Source organism: Danio aesculapii, chromosome 8 (genome assembly GCF_903798145.1).
Source record: "Danio aesculapii chromosome 8, fDanAes4.1, whole genome shotgun sequence".
NCBI classification, from domain to species: Eukaryota; Metazoa; Chordata; class Actinopteri; order Cypriniformes; family Danionidae; genus Danio; species Danio aesculapii.
Genome location: NC_079442.1, coordinates 6,322,617 through 6,340,116, shown reverse-complemented (window position 1 = coordinate 6,340,116; position 17,500 = coordinate 6,322,617). Strand labels below are relative to the sequence as shown.

Here is a 17,500-nt window from a genome sequence, read left to right as displayed (position 1 = left end):
TAATATTGTGTTATTTGTAGCTTATTTTGAGTGAAAATTGTGAGAAAATTTTCGCTATACCTTTAATAACCCAACTATATTATGACTACATTTTGTCCATGTGGTATTTTGATTAATAAATTAAATTATAAAAATAATTGTTCATTTTTTTATTAGAATAAGACAGCTTTCTAAAGCTGTATTTCATCTGCAGGTTGTAAGCAGGGTCTGAAAAGGTGTTAAAATGTCTTAAATCTCAAAATCAAATTTTTAGGCCTTAAAGAAGTCTTGAATTTACAATATTGTATTGTTGGTCTTAAATCATTTTAAACAGGTCTTAATATTTGTTCATGTATTGCTACTCAGTCTGGCCAATCATCAACAATCCATCTTAATAAAACTTTAAACTTTTTATTCAAAAAGGTCTTTTTAAACTCTGTTTACCATAATGGTATAATTACTTTCAGTACAATAACATTTGTTTAAAAGTGCTCCATGTATTTACTGCTGGGGAAACTGACCTAGAGGGCATTTCCGAAAACCATGGTTAGCCAAATAAGGTCGCAAGTTCCGTCGTTACAAGCATAGTTCAAATTGTTGGGCGTTTCCCAAATCCATCAATCTAACGAACATTTGCATATTGCGTCGAAAACTTGTATGGTGTCATTATGGACGTTTTATGTTACAATTACGTGGTTCAAACGATGGACCTGAGACAGAGAAACTACACTCCTCACTACATCGTTCTTTTCCCAAACGATGTATCGTACTATGATAGTTCAGCCAGTTATGTCGTTTTTGTTTTTTTTTAACACACCCCTGGACCGATTGTTGTAAATATTTAGTTTATTATAGCTTTTTTTTTTTTTTTACTTTTAAAACATTTGTTCATTTTTTTATTTTAAAGAAAGTTTGTTGGAAAAAAAAAAGTGAATGGATACAAGTCAAGCTTGCTTGTTTTTGCACAATATTTAAAATATTTTGCTTAGAAATATCTACAATGTTTATATATATATATATATATATATATATATATATATATATATATATATATATATATATATATATATATATATATATATATAAATAATTGCATTATTAAATGTATAATGATGCATTAAATGTATTATAATAATTCTTTTTGATAGGGCAAATCAAAATCTTTTCCATCTGGACCATTTGAAAAATTATGAGTCTAAAATTTGATGTCTTAAAAAGTCTTAAATTTATTGTTTTGTCTGCACTGAAAAAAAAATTATTCATTGGATTTGCAATTTTTTATTAAGTTAAGCAGTTGCAAACATTTTATTTGGGCTGAATTTAAACAAACAAATGAATTTGAACATTTTTAATTTATTTGTTCAAATTCAGCCCATATAAAATGTTTGCAACCACTTACCTTAAATATTTTTAGTAACTCCAATAAATCATTTTTGTCAGTGTGGGTTGCCTTCACATTTGTATAATTTGTATAAAGTGTTTATACCTGGCTCCATCTTCTTCAGGTGTTCACAGACCCCAGCAACCTCCAACGCCACATCCGCTCTCAGCATGTCGGTGCCCGAGCCCACACCTGCCCTGAGTGTGGCAAGACCTTTGCCACCTCCTCGGGCCTCAAGCAGCACAAGCACATACACAGCAGTGTCAAGCCTTTCAGCTGTAAGTCTGAGCAGTCTTGTCTAAGCCTCAGATACAATTACCAGTGTCCAAAGACCTCCCGGCTAGCTCCACCCCAAGATTGTGACAGCTGTTGTTTTATAGGTCAGAGAAACTAAATGAAATTCTAGAGCCATTCTTTGTTTTGTTCTACATTTGTTGCGCTTTTCTTTTGTGCCTTCTTTTTCGCTCTCTTAATTACTCCATTTTACCTATCTTCTTTTTTTGGTAACTGTGCAATTTTCTTTCGAGGGCCCATTTGGCTTGTAAATGGCCAGAATTAATGTTTAGAGGTAAATGTCTTTGCCATATCGTAGCTGCCCTCCTACCAATGCTGAGAAAACACCATCTTTATGATTTATTTTAATTTATTTATTTATTGCTTGGCTTCACAATTTACTGTGTGTTACCGTCCGATGTCCAAATGCATGTATGCTCTATCAGTGTACATGTATTTGTATGAAATAGCTCTACTATTAATGAAAAACCTAGTTGATGAGTTATTAATGTGCTAATTTATCATATTTTTACCATGTAGCATTACCATATGTAGCCATTTATAATCTTGCGTTCAAAACACCGTAGAGTTCAATGTACACCAAGGTAGACAACCCTGCTTCTAGAGGTCTACAGTTCCAACCCTGCTCCATAATGTCTGCAATACTCAAGCGCTGAATTCTAAATTGTCCCCTATACCCTTAAACAGTATACTCTTTGAGGAAGAAGCCATTTGTGGTGATGTCCTAACCAGAGGTGCCCAACCCCGATCCTGGAGGGCCGGTGTCCTGCAGAATTTAGCTTCAACCACAATTAAACACACCTGAACCAGCTAATCAAGCTTTATCTAGGTATACTAGAAACTTCCAGGCAGGTGTGTTGAGGCAAGTTGGAGCTAAACAATGCAGGACATTGGCCTTCCAGGATCGAGGTTGGGCACCCCTGTCCTAAACCATAGGGGACAATCTGAAATGCACTCAATCAATCCCACAATGCACTGCAATGAGTGTACAATCATTGTACACTTAATGGCTGGAGAATATCCATAATACAATGTGAAAGTTCCCATCCTAAATGAATTTCCAAATCTAACGACAAGATGGAATCCACAGCCGAATCCTGTCGGTGGAAGTTTCTAAATAGATTACAATTTAATTGTTAAATTGATATTTTTATACAAAACTCGAAACAAGGGTCTGAACAAGAATGTAATTCATCTGAGGGATTTATCAACTACTAAAGAACAATCGATGGTGCTCGAATACACTTACTTGCTTTCATTTACTCCTTTAAATGGACTATAGTAGGGAATAGTGGATGAGGGTGTAAAGGGCGATTTCAGATTACAGCCAAGTAATCCTGAACACCTTGATTAGCTTTTTCAGGTGTGTTTGATAAGGGTTGGACCTAAACTCTTCAGGAAGGTCCCCTCCAGGAGCAGGGTTGACCACCCCGATGTAGACAGTGTCATGATTGTTGATCATAATAAACAGCATGCAGAGTTTATTGGTTGATCTAATCAGCTGCTGAATTATCACTGCTACCAAATTAAAACAGTATGTTAATAGAATTAATCAGTCATGTGTGTTCTCCCAGGTGAGGTGTGTCACAAATCGTATACCCAGTTCTCTAACCTGTGCCGTCACAAACGGATGCATGCAGACTGCCGCACCCAGATCAAGTGTAAAGACTGTGGGCAAATGTTCAGCACTACCTCCTCCCTCAACAAGCACCGGCGCTTTTGCGAGGGAAAGAACCATTATAATCCCGGAGGCATATTTACACCGGGCATACCAATGACATCCAGTCCTATTTTAGGAAAGTCCAAGTCTCATCCTGGCTTGAACCATAGTGGACTTGGCTTTGGTGATTACTTCCCATCCAGGCCACATCATGCAGGTTTACCCTTTTCCCCAGGACCACCTGCATTCCCAGCCATTTCCCATGGATTTCCAGGGATCTTTCCCCCATCACTATATCCTAGACCACCATTGTTACCTCCTAGTTCACTTCTCAAGAGCCCACTTAATAACAGTCAAGATGGAAAACTGCCCCATCTTGATGCTCCTGCTCTTTCTGTCACCTCGTCCATGAACAACAGCAATGGCAACATAGGGAGTAGTCTCAGCAGCCAGTCGGAAGAGAATCGAGAGTCCAAACTGGACTTATCATTTACGGAAAACAAGAATAAAGTGAAGATGAACGACATGTCCGATGGTAGCGACTTGGAAGATGTTAACACATCCAGCGGCACAGATCTAGACACCACCACTGGCACGGTGTCTGGCTCTGACCTAGAAAGTGAGGCAGAGAGTGACCGAGAAAAGAGTAGGAGGAAACCAGCGCAGGAGAGCAAGCAGGATGAAGTGAGCAGCAGTTCGGTATCTGTCTCCAGTTCAGGGAACCTCCCTTGCGAGCGTCCTTTCCTCTCCTCCCAGCATTCCTTTTTCCCACCACCAGAAGAGCAGGCACTTCCACCCTCCGGGGCCACCACTGACTCCATTAAAGCCATTGCCTCCATTGCTGAAAAGTATTTTGGTCCAGGCTTCATGGGTTTGCAGGAGAAGAAGATGGGCTCCTTAAACTACCATTCCATGTTCCCTTTCCAGTTTCTGCCCAACTTCCCACATTCCTTGTACCCGTTCACAGACAGAGCACTCAATCCTGGCATGTTCTTCAAACCTGAGCCTAAATCCCCTCGTGAGCACATACAGAAATTACATACGGCCACCGGTGCAGATTCACCGTTTGACCTAACCACCAAACCCAAGGAGATAAAGCTTCTTCCTCCTCCCCCAAATAAGCCAGCCTTGCCACCCAATGCTCTCTTGGCCCCTGGCGAGGAGCAACCTTTGGACCTCAGCATAGGCAGTCGAAGCCGAGCCAGCCACAATGGTGGCACACATGAACAGCGCAAGAATCATGTCTATGGCACAAACTGCAAAGCAGCTAAAGATGAACACCCAGCACTAACTCAGAACTTGCACCAGCCCCAAATGCCTCAGCAGCATACATCGCTCCCCCAGCCACCTGTTCCCCAGCAGCAGCCATCGCTCCACTATGCCAAGCCCTCGCCATTCTTCATGGACCCTATTTACAGGTATTTCAACCCGAGTAGGTCTTAATATACAGTAAGACACAATATAAGCACAATCCAAAATTAGAGCTAGTGATATAATTAAATGAAATAAAATATTGAGAATGTATTGGTATTTGCAATCAACCTTCGTTCGTACGTAACCCTTGGTGTTGTTGTCCAGCAGGGTGGAAAAGAGGAAGTTAATAGACCCAGTAGGAGCTCTAAAGGAGAAGTACCTGAGACCGACGCCACTACTTTTCCATCCTCAGGTATTCTTTCCATACATTTGTTTTACTTGTTCTCATACCATGTTAAAGATTCTGCTCTGTATTATTGCATTCAAGTACAGGGGACATTAAAAACACATTCCTGGTGCCCTAGATTCAAGACTTCCTTGGGAAATGGGATTTCTGATGGTATTTATTTTCATTAGATTATTTTCATCATGAAGATAATCTCAAAAGAGGTATTGCCTGCTCTTGCATGCTGTGCATTCAAAATTCGTTATCTTTTGCTTAGAAAAACAACACCCCCCATTGTTTGTGTTAGTATTTAAAACCTTTCCCACCTTTGAACGGTGACAACAATAATGAAAATATTATTAATAATGGCCTTTTGAATTGAAACAAATTATGCCACATACTTTCAGAGTAGACCATTGTCTCTGAGAAGTTCTCTGTTGAGTCCCACCACTAACAACTTCCTAGCATTTCTTTCTTGCTCTGGCTCCCTAGATAATGTCTGCATGTCGATCAGGGACTTCCTGTGTTTGTGTGTAATAGAATGGCCTCTCTTGTTGGGAACTGTCTTATCTGACCTGTAAATCTGGCCTCCATCAATGCTCACCTACCTCCCCCAAATCCAAACCTTCTCTCACTTTTTCATTCTGTCAACCCCCTATTAATTCATATCTATTTGTACAATATTTTGCCTCATAAAGATTATCTCTATCTATCTATCTATCTATCTATCTATCTATCTATCTATCTATCTATCTATCTATCTATCTATCTATCTATCTATCTATCTATCTATCTATCTATCTATCTATTTATCTATGTCTATATGTCTGCCTGTCTATACTGTATGTCTACATCCATGTATGTAAAGTTGGTTATTTATTAGTTTTAAGGCAGTCAACAGCTCATATGTGATCAAGAGTTTTAAAAGGTAAAAGCATTATCATAAACAACATTAGCTATAAACTAAAACACAGACAGAATCACAGTGATACATAGACATGCATAAATAAATGAAAACACACTGTCTGTCTCTGTCTATCCATATTCCTAAAGTAGGAAGGATGTAAGCTGTTTTTGGCCATAGAGCCACATAGCGAAGCCTTTGTTCTGCAACGGGGAAGTACTATCAGCGAGGGGTATCTTAAACTGCATTGTATGGTTACCGCTCACGGAGGTGAATGGCTCATTCAGACGCTTCTCTCAGAGATTTGTTGGGAACAAAGTAGGAGCCGGGGGCTCCCGAGGGGCTGCTCGAGTGGCTGCCAACGTGCCATAGGTTAGGGAGGTCACTCTTGAACAGCACAATCAAGACTCGACCTTCTGATATATAACTTCCTCCAGCTTTCCATCCTGTCTGGTTATGATGCAAGCTCCCAGGCTCTATGTCAGAGTTCTTCGCCACCGCTGTTGTTTTGTTCTTCATGTACCTGCCCTAAACAAACACAAAAAAGTTTCTCAATCCCAGATGGACCCTAATCTCAAACAGAATCAATCTGTGAGAAGTTTCTGATTAAATGAGCCCCTGAGCTGTGCATCAAACACAGAGTATTCCTCTCTGAACTCGCCTCATGTTCTCTCCTCAGGTGTCTGCGATGGAAAACATGACTGAGAAGTTGGAAAGCTTTAGCGCTCTGAAACTGGATGCTCCCAATTCCCTCCAGCACTCCTCACACCACCTTTTTAACTTCCGCTCTCCGCCTCCCTCTCTTTCCGATGCTATCTTACGCAAAGGCAAGGAGCGATACACCTGCAGGTGAGTGCTGCTCATGAAACGAGAGTAAACACATCCTTAACGCATTTCTACCATGGCGTTACATTCCACACTAATATACACATAATGGAGATGTTACCAGTACTCTGCATGTTTTAATACTTATCAAAAATGTACATTAAATGTGTCCTGACTATCTGAATATGATAGCTGGAACAATGCTAGATGACTGTATCAATGACTACTTTTCATGCTTTGCAGGTACTGTGGGAAAATCTTTCCCAGGTCAGCTAATCTTACAAGGCACTTACGAACACACACAGGAGAACAACCCTACAGGTAAGCCACTTTTAGACCTTCACTCTTTTGCGCACACACACAAACACCCACAAATTCAGTATTAAAGTTCTTAAACGTTCTACCTTTGAAGCGAAATGGATTCAAAATCTGTTTAAATAGTTTGACACTGAACTTTTAGAATAGCATAACTTTGACTTGGTTAGAGGCCACATACTCATCAACACACACAATATAGCCTAAAATCCAAATCAGACTATAATCCAAAACTTTTGTCACCACTTACAGTAAGTCTCACCTACTTTTTGATATTCCAAAACATGAGAAATAGATTGCATGCGTACATGAAGACACAAACACACACACACACGTGGCAGTTTTAAGTTATGTGCTCAGGATGTGAGATATGTTCTGGCACATTACCTTGCCATACAAGCAATGTATTCTGAGAAATATCACAGGGAATCAATGAAAGACATGAGACATGAGAGGCAGCACGATCAAAAAAGAAAGAAGATTGATTCTGTCTGTGCAGATGTTTTGGAGGTAAAGCAAGCTCTGGACAATGTTGGCTGGTAATAGCACCCTGGAGACATCCATGCTCTGTTTATAGAACGGCTTAATTATCATTGATTTGGCTTCTAACCAGCTGTGGAAAGTCTTCCATGAGGGTGATGAGGGCACTTTGGAGACGGGGGGCTTTCAGAGTTTTAAATGATATTTTGACCCAGGGCTGACTAAGACGTGAAAGAAAAAAAGACTTTTACTGCCAAAGGCTTCTTAAGAGTTCACAATTTGAGCAGATTCAAGTAAGAAAAGTCAAATATGAGAGAAAATCTCTTAATAGTGGTGCTTCCAAGAGCAAGCATACTCATAGTTAGGGATTTAAACAAAACCTTAAGCGTAAGTAATAAACTTTGACATGCAACCTGTTCATGCAATGAAAGTTTTGCAGGTTGCTGAGGTGCCTTATTGTATTTCTAAGCAAATAGACTTTATGATATTTGCTTCGCGGTTTATAGGTCAAGGAAAAATTCCATAGACATCAATAGAGAGACTTCATAGAAGCAAACATCTAGAAACAATTCAGATAACCTGCAATGCCATAGCAAATAAGCAGAACATCTTAACAACCACATATTGGTTTTCTAACATCGACGACAACTAAGAACACTGTAGTATCATGGCACCAACTTTTGCCAAGCATGCAGTAATCACCTTTTCTTCAAGTGATAGGTCACCCCAAAATGACTTCTTATCCTCTTGTCAATCCAAACACCTGATGCCTCATTCGCACTAGCAGCGACTTTGTAGCTGCCTGACGCTCTGGGTGGCTATCTGCTGCAAACGCAGGTCTGTGTAGGTCTACAGCACGGAGAATACAACCAGCCTCTGAGCGAGCTGAGAGAGGATCAACTGTTGCTCCTATTGGCTGTCGCTTAAGAAAGTCGCTCTTCAATTGCAGAAAGATAAAGGATTCTCAAATTTGTTACGTTGCTCGACTCGACACCTGGTAGCCAACAGTCGCTGTCGCTCGCGCAGACGTAAGTTACTCACTCTCCGTTGAAATGAAGTGAATGAGGCTTGAGACCTTTATTTACCTTCAGAATACAAATTTACATATGAATTCCAAGAGATATCCATAGAGAGTAACATTCTTTAAAAAACCTAAAAACATACTATATGCTTTTAGTGGTTTGAATGGAATATTATTAAACTGCAAAAATACTTTTGTGCGCACATAAAACAAAAATAACGACTTTATTCAGCAGTTTCTTCCCTTTAGTTGTCAGTATAGGGCACACATTCCCAAGAGTGCTGTGCTCTTAATATGCTGACGTATACCTGGGATACACACACCTGAGGGTATCACATGTGGGCATCCCGGGTATACATCAGTGCAAAGTGCTTGTGCGCAATATACTGACACTGAAGGCTGATTTATACTTCTGCGTTGAGCGATCGGCATGACCCATGGCGTAGTTATGTATTTATACTTCTGCATACTGTTTGTGTTCCTCTGCAATAACACTTCCAAAATGCTACGGCGGTAGGTTTTTATGTTCTTCTGTGTCGTTGTTTTTTAACGCTTCCTTAATGTATGTGTAGCTAAAACTCGCTCATTCAGACATGGGAACCGGCAGACGTGCAACAACATTAATCATAAGGTAAACACGAAACAACAGAATTTAATTTAGAGCTACTTCACGGGACTCGACACTTGTAAAAACTCGTTCCCCGGGCTCTCGGTCCTGCCCACACTGGTCACAGCTAGCAGGCTGACCAATCACAGAGCTTGCGCTATGCGTCGTTGCGACATGTAGTTACTTTTTTTGAGAGGTGCACTTCAGCGTCTGTGTCAGCCACGGTAGGGGCAATATGACCGCACGGAGGCTACGCTGGTATAAATCAGCTTTGAGGATGCTGAATAAAGTCATTATTTTTGTTTTATGTGCGCACAAAAGTATTTTTGTAGCTTGATAATATTACGATTGAACCATTGACGGCACATTCACCCTTTTGAGGATGTTTATTTGGTATATTTCTGGACTTTGAACGAGTTGGAATCATTGCTATCTATGGAAGATTAGAGAGCTCTTGGATTTCATCTAATATATTGTAATTTGTGTTCAGAAGATAAACGAAGGTCTCAGGGGATTGGAATGACAAGAGTAAATAATCATTGATTGTCACTTTTGGGATCACTTTAAGAAACTACAAATTAGATACTACAACTAGACATCTTTTCTTCGGCTTAGTCCCTTTATTCATCAGGGGGTTACCACAGCGATTGAACCGCCAACTTATCCAGCATATGTTTTACGCAGCAGAGACCCTTCCAGCTGCAACCCAGTACTGGGAAACACCCAAACACACTCATTCACACACATACACTACGGCCAATTTAGTTTATCCAATTCACCTATAGCGCATGTCTTTGGACTGTGAGGGAGGAAATTTCCCGGAGAAAACCTATGCCAACACATGGAGAGCATGCAAACTCCACATAGAAATGCCAATTGGCCCAGCTGCAACTCGAACCAACAACCTTCTTGCTGTGAGGCAACAGTGCTAACCACTGAGCCACCATGTCGCCCAGATATCTGAATTGATTCCTTCTAAAATATTTTTGGTTGTATTTTTTTTAGCACTAGGTTTTCTAACCTCGGTTTCACACAAGTTTTCCTTAGCGTACAATAAAGGTCAGGTGGAATCAGACCCCTCTTTGAGTTCTCCAAATCTACCATGGAGCCCTGTGAACACACTCAACGAGATAGAGAGCATCCCGTGGGACACGAGCGCTACATGCTTGGCTCCTTCACAACAATCGCCTGATTAGCTCATTTAGAAACAATTTAGCCTAACAAATAGCAGACATCATCAGGATCTCCCCATCTTACTTTCAGCAGAAAAAGGCAGAGTCAGGTCAATATCAGAGCAACCCGGCTTCAGGCTTCATTGTAGTAGGTTATTTGCCTGTTGTAGATGCTATCAGCTACTCTACGCAGCGAAATTGGCCCACTAGCTCTGACCATTGAAAGACCCCATTCGGATTGTAACGCTTCATGTACAGTCCTTGTTACAGAGGAAAAAAGAATCGAGATGATGAAGTAATTTAAAGTCCCTCTGGACCAAGTAATGAAAATAAACAAAATGGGGGGTAGAAAAGACTTGGGAGGAGGGGGGAGGGACGTTGTCTTGGCATTTTACCATTCTCTATGAACCATGATGTGCCAAGTCTGGAAAATGGGTTCGTACAGAAGCGCACACACACATTTGTTCGCAAAATAAACTGGAACATGAAAAGGGGACTGCATCTTGATTCTGAGCACTTGATGACGAGCGATTTTCCCAAAGCAATTAGCCCTGAAAGTCAACTTTGCAGTGACCGCGGGAGTCTAAGCTACCCAACAAAGGAGGCACTGTCCGGCGAACTCCTGACACTGCTGCGCTGCTCTGTTTGTTTATCAGCACATTAAATTGATGTTCTCCTGCCTATTCTGGCTGATCTGACATCACAAACAAGTTAGTCATAGAGAGCCGGCGATTGAAGCTGAACCGTGATGACAAGCGAGCACATCGCATAAAAATCAGGAATATCACAATAAGGTACAATAAGAAGTACATTTTATTTTAGGTACATTTTAGGGTGCCTCATTGCTTAGCACTGTCGGCTTACAGGTAGAAGGTCTCTGGTTCGAGTCCCGACTGGGTCAGTTGGCCTATCTGTGTGGAGTTCTTCCCATGTTGGCGTTGGTTTCCTCCAGGTGCTCCGGTTTTATCCCGAGTCCAAACACTTGCTCTATAGGTGAATTGAATCAACTAAATTGGCCGTAGTGTGTGAATGCAAGAGTGTATGGGTGTTTCCCAGTACTGGGTTGCAGCCGGAAGGGCATCCACTGCGTAAAACATATGCTGGATGTTGATTTGACTGTTCTGCAAGTTGTCTCAGAAGAACAGCCAAACTTATATCTTTATTTTATAAAACAAAGTATTACAAGGTAATTTAGTTTCAAATATATAAAAGAATGGCAAAGATCTTGGTAATTTCAGGTACAATAGGTGTATTTAGCAGTATCATTTAAGAAACTGAATGAAAAAACAAACATTTTATATTTTGGTTGACCCAAAAAATGTCAATTCTGTCATCATTAACTAACTTTCAAGTTGTATTATACCTGATGAGTTTCAGTTTTCTGTTAAACATACGTTTTTTTTGAAGAATGTGGCTAGACCAACAGCGGACACATCTTCAATAAATAAATGAATACAGATTTCGGACATTATCAGTGTCAAATTTTGACATAATTTAAATATTTGGAGGCGGAATGGTGGCTCAGTGGTTATCACTGTTGGCTTACAGCAAGAAGGTTGCTGGTCCAGTTGGCATTTCTGTGTGGAGTTTGCATGTTCTCCCCGTGTTGACGTGGGTTTCCTCTGGGAAATTTCCTAACCTACAATCCAAAGACATGCCCTATATGTGAATTGAATAAACTAAATATATGTGTGTGAATGTGAGTGTATGCGTGTTTCCCAGTACTGGGTTGCAGCTGGAAGGGCATCCGCTGCATACAACATATGCTGGATAAGTTGGTGGTTTATTCCGCAGTGGTGACCCCTGATGAATAAAGGGACTAAGTCGAAGGAAAATGAATGAATGAATAAAATATTTGGATGAATTAGCCCTAATCACCAGTGTGTTTAGTCTACTGTCACTTTAAGACATGCACACATCTAATTTAGAGTCACGCTTTTGTTTTCTCTTAACTGTTTACTTTCACTTTTGACATATCAAGTGTTTCTATCTAAATCTTGTGTGGTTTTGACTTGAACAAAAGTTTTAGCTTGAACGAACATTAAAGATAATGTAGTCCTGTAATGAGACATTATCAGACAGGCTTTATAGTGTGCAAAAGTGCGCAGCCACGTGCAAATTAAATGTTTAACCTGCAACTTTAAAGCACATCAATCGAATGTGTTTTTGTCTTCATGAACAAGTCCTGAGTGTGCAACTATTGGGGTTATTCATTTATTAAATTTCCTTCGGCTTAGTCCCTTTATTCATCACGGGTTGTCACAGTGGAATGAACCGCCAACTATTCCAGCATGTGTTTTATGCAGCGGATGTCCTTCCAGCCACAACTCAACACTGGGAAACACTCATACCCATACACCCATACACTCTTACATTCACACACATACTGTACACTATGGTCAATTCACCTATACCAAATGTCTTTGGACTGTGGAGGAAACCTGAGCGCTCAGAGGAAACCCACTCCACCAAACAGCTCGAACCTGCAACCTTCTTGCTGTGAGGCGATCGTGCTACCCACTGCGCCACCATGTTATTTTAATCGTCCATGATCACAAATCATCAAATCACACACTCTTAACTCCAAAGTTTTCTGCTTTAGCCTGTGTGGTCTTCCAAATATTTTGTCTATTTATGATTATTATAGATTTCTTTTCTGAAACGACAGCTTATATATGTAATACATTAGAATTATTCATTGGTTTAATCGTATCCTCTGGCTTTTAATGTGTGTTTTCATATGAACTGAAATGTCCCGTTGTTGTTTTTCTTCTTCGCAGATGTAAATACTGTGACCGTTCATTCAGCATCTCCTCCAACCTCCAGCGACATGTTCGTAACATTCACAACAAGGAAAAGCCTTTCAAGTGCCACCTCTGCAATCGCTGCTTCGGTCAACAGACCAATCTGGACCGCCACCTAAAGAAACACGAACATGAGAATATTCCAGGTAATTCCCTTTCACTTCATTCTTTTTTCCACTCATTTTTAAGCATGTGATTAAATTAGTACTAAAATAGTAATCAATCTATCTGCCTGTCTGTCTGTCTGTCTGTCTGTCTGTCTGTCTGTCTATCTGTCTATCTATCTATCTATCTATCTATCTATCTATCTATCTATCTATCTATCTATCTATCTATCTATCTATTTATCTATCCATCTGTCCATCTGTCCATCTGTCCGTCTGTCTGTCCGTCCGTCCGTCCGTCTGTCTGTCCGTCTGTCTGTCTGTCTGTCTGTCTATCTATCTATCTATCTATACATCACAGTGAGTCAGCAGTCTGGGATCCTCTCGAATTTAGGAACAAATATTTCCTCCCCCAACTCGGAGTCTGACAATCATGCACTTTTGGATGAGAAGGAGGACTCGTATTTCTCAGAGATTAGGAACTTCATCTCCAATAGTGAGCTGAACCAGGCTTGTAGCTCCTCGGAGAAAAGGTACGAGCTTGCACTCCTGCACAAACACACACACACACACATGCACTAAATATATTTTGAAGCTATGGCAACAAACCGGTGTTGGTTTTGAAGTTAAAGCCTGCCCTCTAGTGGAAGACTGCGGTACTTCTGCACCCATTAAAGCCTTTGCCTGTAGTCGGTACATCTCAATGAGTCATTTCACCTTGTTGAGTTCTGTTCTGCATTAAGCGCAGCCAGATACACATCAGGGAGCACATTCCATCTCCTTATGAAAACACCAAACAAAAGCTCATTACTGCCAAATTCGCGAACCATCAGCAAGGCTTGACGGTGTGTGGCCAGGTTGACGGTACTTCAGAATTTGGTTTAGGTGCTGCAGAGTTTGATTCATCCAGACAAATGCGTACGAACAGATACATGCATGAATTCTTTCTTATATGCGTAATAGTCCCGATGCCTCTACCTCGTCGCTTGAAAGCTCTGGCGTGGGCCGAAAACCCTCGCACTGCCATCTGGGATCAATAGTCCTGTCCTGACTCGTACAAGCAGGCCTGGCATTTTAATATCTGTAATTCAAATAAGTGCTCTGTTTCGTCTCCCTGCAAAATGGCCCTCACAGAAACACCCGCTTCCAATGGACAGGCAGCTGCAGCGCTCCCCAATGCGCTCATGCGTCTCATTTCATGACGATTGCCTGTTTCTCTTTCGCTTTCTGTCACTCTTTTGAAGCTCGTCTGCAGTCATTGTGGGTTTTCTGCTTTTAATTTCTGCTTCTGTCTTCTGAACGCTGCAGGAAGTCATACAACATGTAATATCTCATTTGTTTCTCCTATAAAGAAAAGACTAGAAGCAAACAAAATGGAAGGTTTGGTAAGCTAGTTCTCCAGGGAAAATGTTTGGTGTGTGCAGACACATACATTGAATTCCATTTGGAAGGGCTCATCCTTGTGCGCTAATCTTTTGTTTTCAATAGCTTTGAAGGTATTGACAAAAGTCTTGTCGCCTATCCAAGTTTTAGGAACAGCAAATAACTTGACTTCTAGTTGATCATTTGGTATCAGAAGTGGCTTATATGAAAGGCAAAGGCCTCTAGATTACGCTTATTTTACCAAAATAAAATATGATCATGCCTTCATTTTTAATGATTTCATTAGGACAGTAAGGTCTGACTTTGAGACAAAAGTCTTGTTACTTAACAGAAATGATGTCCAGTATAGAATATAAAGTCATGCTGCAGTGGAAAAAGAATGAATATTGTGTCTGACTCCCATGAGCTAGGAGGACTGCATCCATACATCTCATCAAGATCCTTTGGTTTCATCTTCAACGCCTCCTCTTTCATCTTACTCCAGACATGCTCAATAATGTTAATGTCTGGTGACTGGACTGGCCAATCCTGGAGAGCTTGACCTTCTTAGCTTCAGGAACTTTGATGTGTAGGCTGAAGTATGAGAAGGAGCGCTAATCCTGCTGAAGAATTTGCCCTCTCCTGTGGTTTGTAATGAAATGGGCAGCACAAATGTCTTGATACCTCAGGCTGTTGATGTTGCCATCCACTCTGCAGATCTCTTACACGCCCCATACTGAGTGTAACCCCAAACCATGATGTTTCCTTCACCAAACTTGACTGATTTCTGTGAGAATCTTGGGTCCATGGAGGCTCCAGTAGGTCTTCTGCAGTATTTGTGATGATTGGGATGCAGTTCAGCAGATAATTCATCTGATAAATCTACCTTCTACCACTTTTCCAAATGATCAACTAGAAGTCAAGTTATTATTTGTTGCTCTTACAACTGGGATCAACGACAAAACTTTTGTCAGATAGTGTAGAGATGAGCACTTTCAAATGGAATGTGCTGTGCAACACCAAACAACTTCTCTGCACAAAGGATTATGGGGCCTGAAGTGTCCATCAATTGTACCCTTCGCAATCCTTAATTCGAAGAGCCCTTTGAAGTGGGCAGTTTTGAGCAATATGTACCCTTCAGAGGGTGAAAGATCACATCTACAATGTGGCAAAGTCTTGAAATAGAAAATAAAATGCGATTAGTCATTTTTGCAGATTTGTGTCAATGATGGGCGACAGAAGACAACTCAATTATCTGAGCAACTGTAAAACATCCAAAGTGCTTTATCTCACCATACAGTTAACCAGAATATCAACAACCTATTTGTTTTCAAAGTATAAGCATATTGCAAAAAATAAATGTAGTACACTCAAATATATCTATATATATTTTCTGCTTTTTCAAACTACTTATTTAAAATAAGCTGAATAAACACAATTCTTGAGGGTTTTTTTGGGATGACTTAATTGTTTTATGTTCAGTCCACTTAACTTAAGGTAACTTAATTGATTTGTGTTGGGACAACATGAAGGAATTGCATGGAACCCAGTGTTTTTACAGTGTATTGGTAGTCAAAGAAGACGTTTTCATTCATTCATTTTCCTTTGTGGCGACCTCTGATAAATCAGAGGCTTAGCCAGTGGAATGAACCGCCAACTATAGTTTTCTAGCCCTAACCTAGTACGAGTCAAAATTAGACATTTTATGCTATCGAAATCAATTTTATTGCTTTAGTTTCCATTAGAATTCATTTTTGGATGTAAAATGCAAAGTAGAGTAATAGAAACACGTTACAAAACTCTGAAAACAATGTAAAAGGAGCACAGATCAACACAAAATTCAGCCGATAACAGTTAATTTTTTTTCTACTGTTAAGAAATTTTGAGAGAAACAGCATACTGTATGTTTTACACAGCTGATGCCCTTTTAGCCAGTACTGGGAATCACCCATACACTCTCACATTCACAAACATTCATACACTACGGCCAATTTCATTCTTTCATTTTCCTTTGGCTTAGTCCCTTTATTCATCAGGGATCGCCACAGCGGAATCAACCACCAACTTATCCAGCATATGTTTTACACAGCCCTTCCAGCTGCAACCCAATACTGGGAAACACCCATACACTCTCACATTCACACACATACACTACGGGCAATTGAGCTTATTCAATTCACCTATACCTCATGTCTTTGGACTGTGGGGGAAACTGGAGCACCTGGAGGAAACCCACTTGAACTTGGGGAAAACATTCTTAGATTCTATTTTGTAGATTTATAGTACAAACGTGAACCTTCTTGGGACAAAAATATACCATTTGAAAAGGTTTTGTACTTTTATTTATACCTTTTATTTGTACTTATATTATACCCTTAGGTACTGTACTCTTCTTTTCCTCAATGAACAGCAGTGGAAAAAGACTGTTCTTCCAGACATATAGAGAGAGAGGCATGATGGGGGTTTCCCCGCAGCTGGGTAAACGGTGTTTGGAAGTGTGTGCGGCTGGTCTGACTAAGTTTGACTGTCAGTCTATAGGGTGCTGCAGGTTTAGCCCTATCAGGGGACCCTCAGACTGAGACATTTATCTGTGTGTGCTGCATTGACGGACCCCCCCCCTTTCCTTCAAGCTAACGCAAACAGCGCTCTGACATGTTTAGACTGAGAGACAAAGTGCAGGTCTGTGGCAGGACCGCTGCTGTCTCCCACGTGGCATGGACTTTCTCTCAGGCCAGGGCAAATTTGATTATGGGATATTTAAGCATGATGGAAAATGGGAAACAAGCAGTTCTTCTTGTTTCTTTTTTTGAACATTTTTGGTAAGTCTACACCTCAACCACCCACCTCACGACCCCCTCCCCCCCGATGCCCTCGACGTCCGTCTGCCTTCATAGACGTTCATTTCAGAAGGAAAAGCGACTTTGGAGAGGTACAAGCAATGACATCATGAGCT

The 17,500-nt window shown here is 40.6% G+C and overlaps 1 protein-coding gene across 3 annotated transcripts in view; it reads left to right on the top strand.

The window, feature by feature from the left end:
* The window catches only part of prdm16 (PR domain containing 16), a 233,466-nt gene that overhangs the window by 200,410 nt on the left and 15,556 nt on the right, over nt 1-17,500 (top strand). For 2 of the 3 annotated variants that reach the window (XM_056463091.1, XM_056463092.1), the window contains 7 exons: nt 1,485-1,638; nt 3,229-4,732; nt 4,893-4,980; nt 6,537-6,706; nt 6,926-7,003; nt 13,058-13,227; nt 13,547-13,718. In XM_056463091.1, the coding sequence (XP_056319066.1) occupies nt 1,485-1,638; nt 3,229-4,732; nt 4,893-4,980; nt 6,537-6,706; nt 6,926-7,003; nt 13,058-13,227; nt 13,547-13,718 (2,336 nt within the window). The remainder of the gene's footprint in view (nt 1-1,484; nt 1,639-3,228; nt 4,733-4,892; nt 4,981-6,536; nt 6,707-6,925; nt 7,004-13,057; nt 13,228-13,546; nt 13,719-17,500) is intronic. The other variant, XM_056463090.1, reaches the window with a different exon arrangement.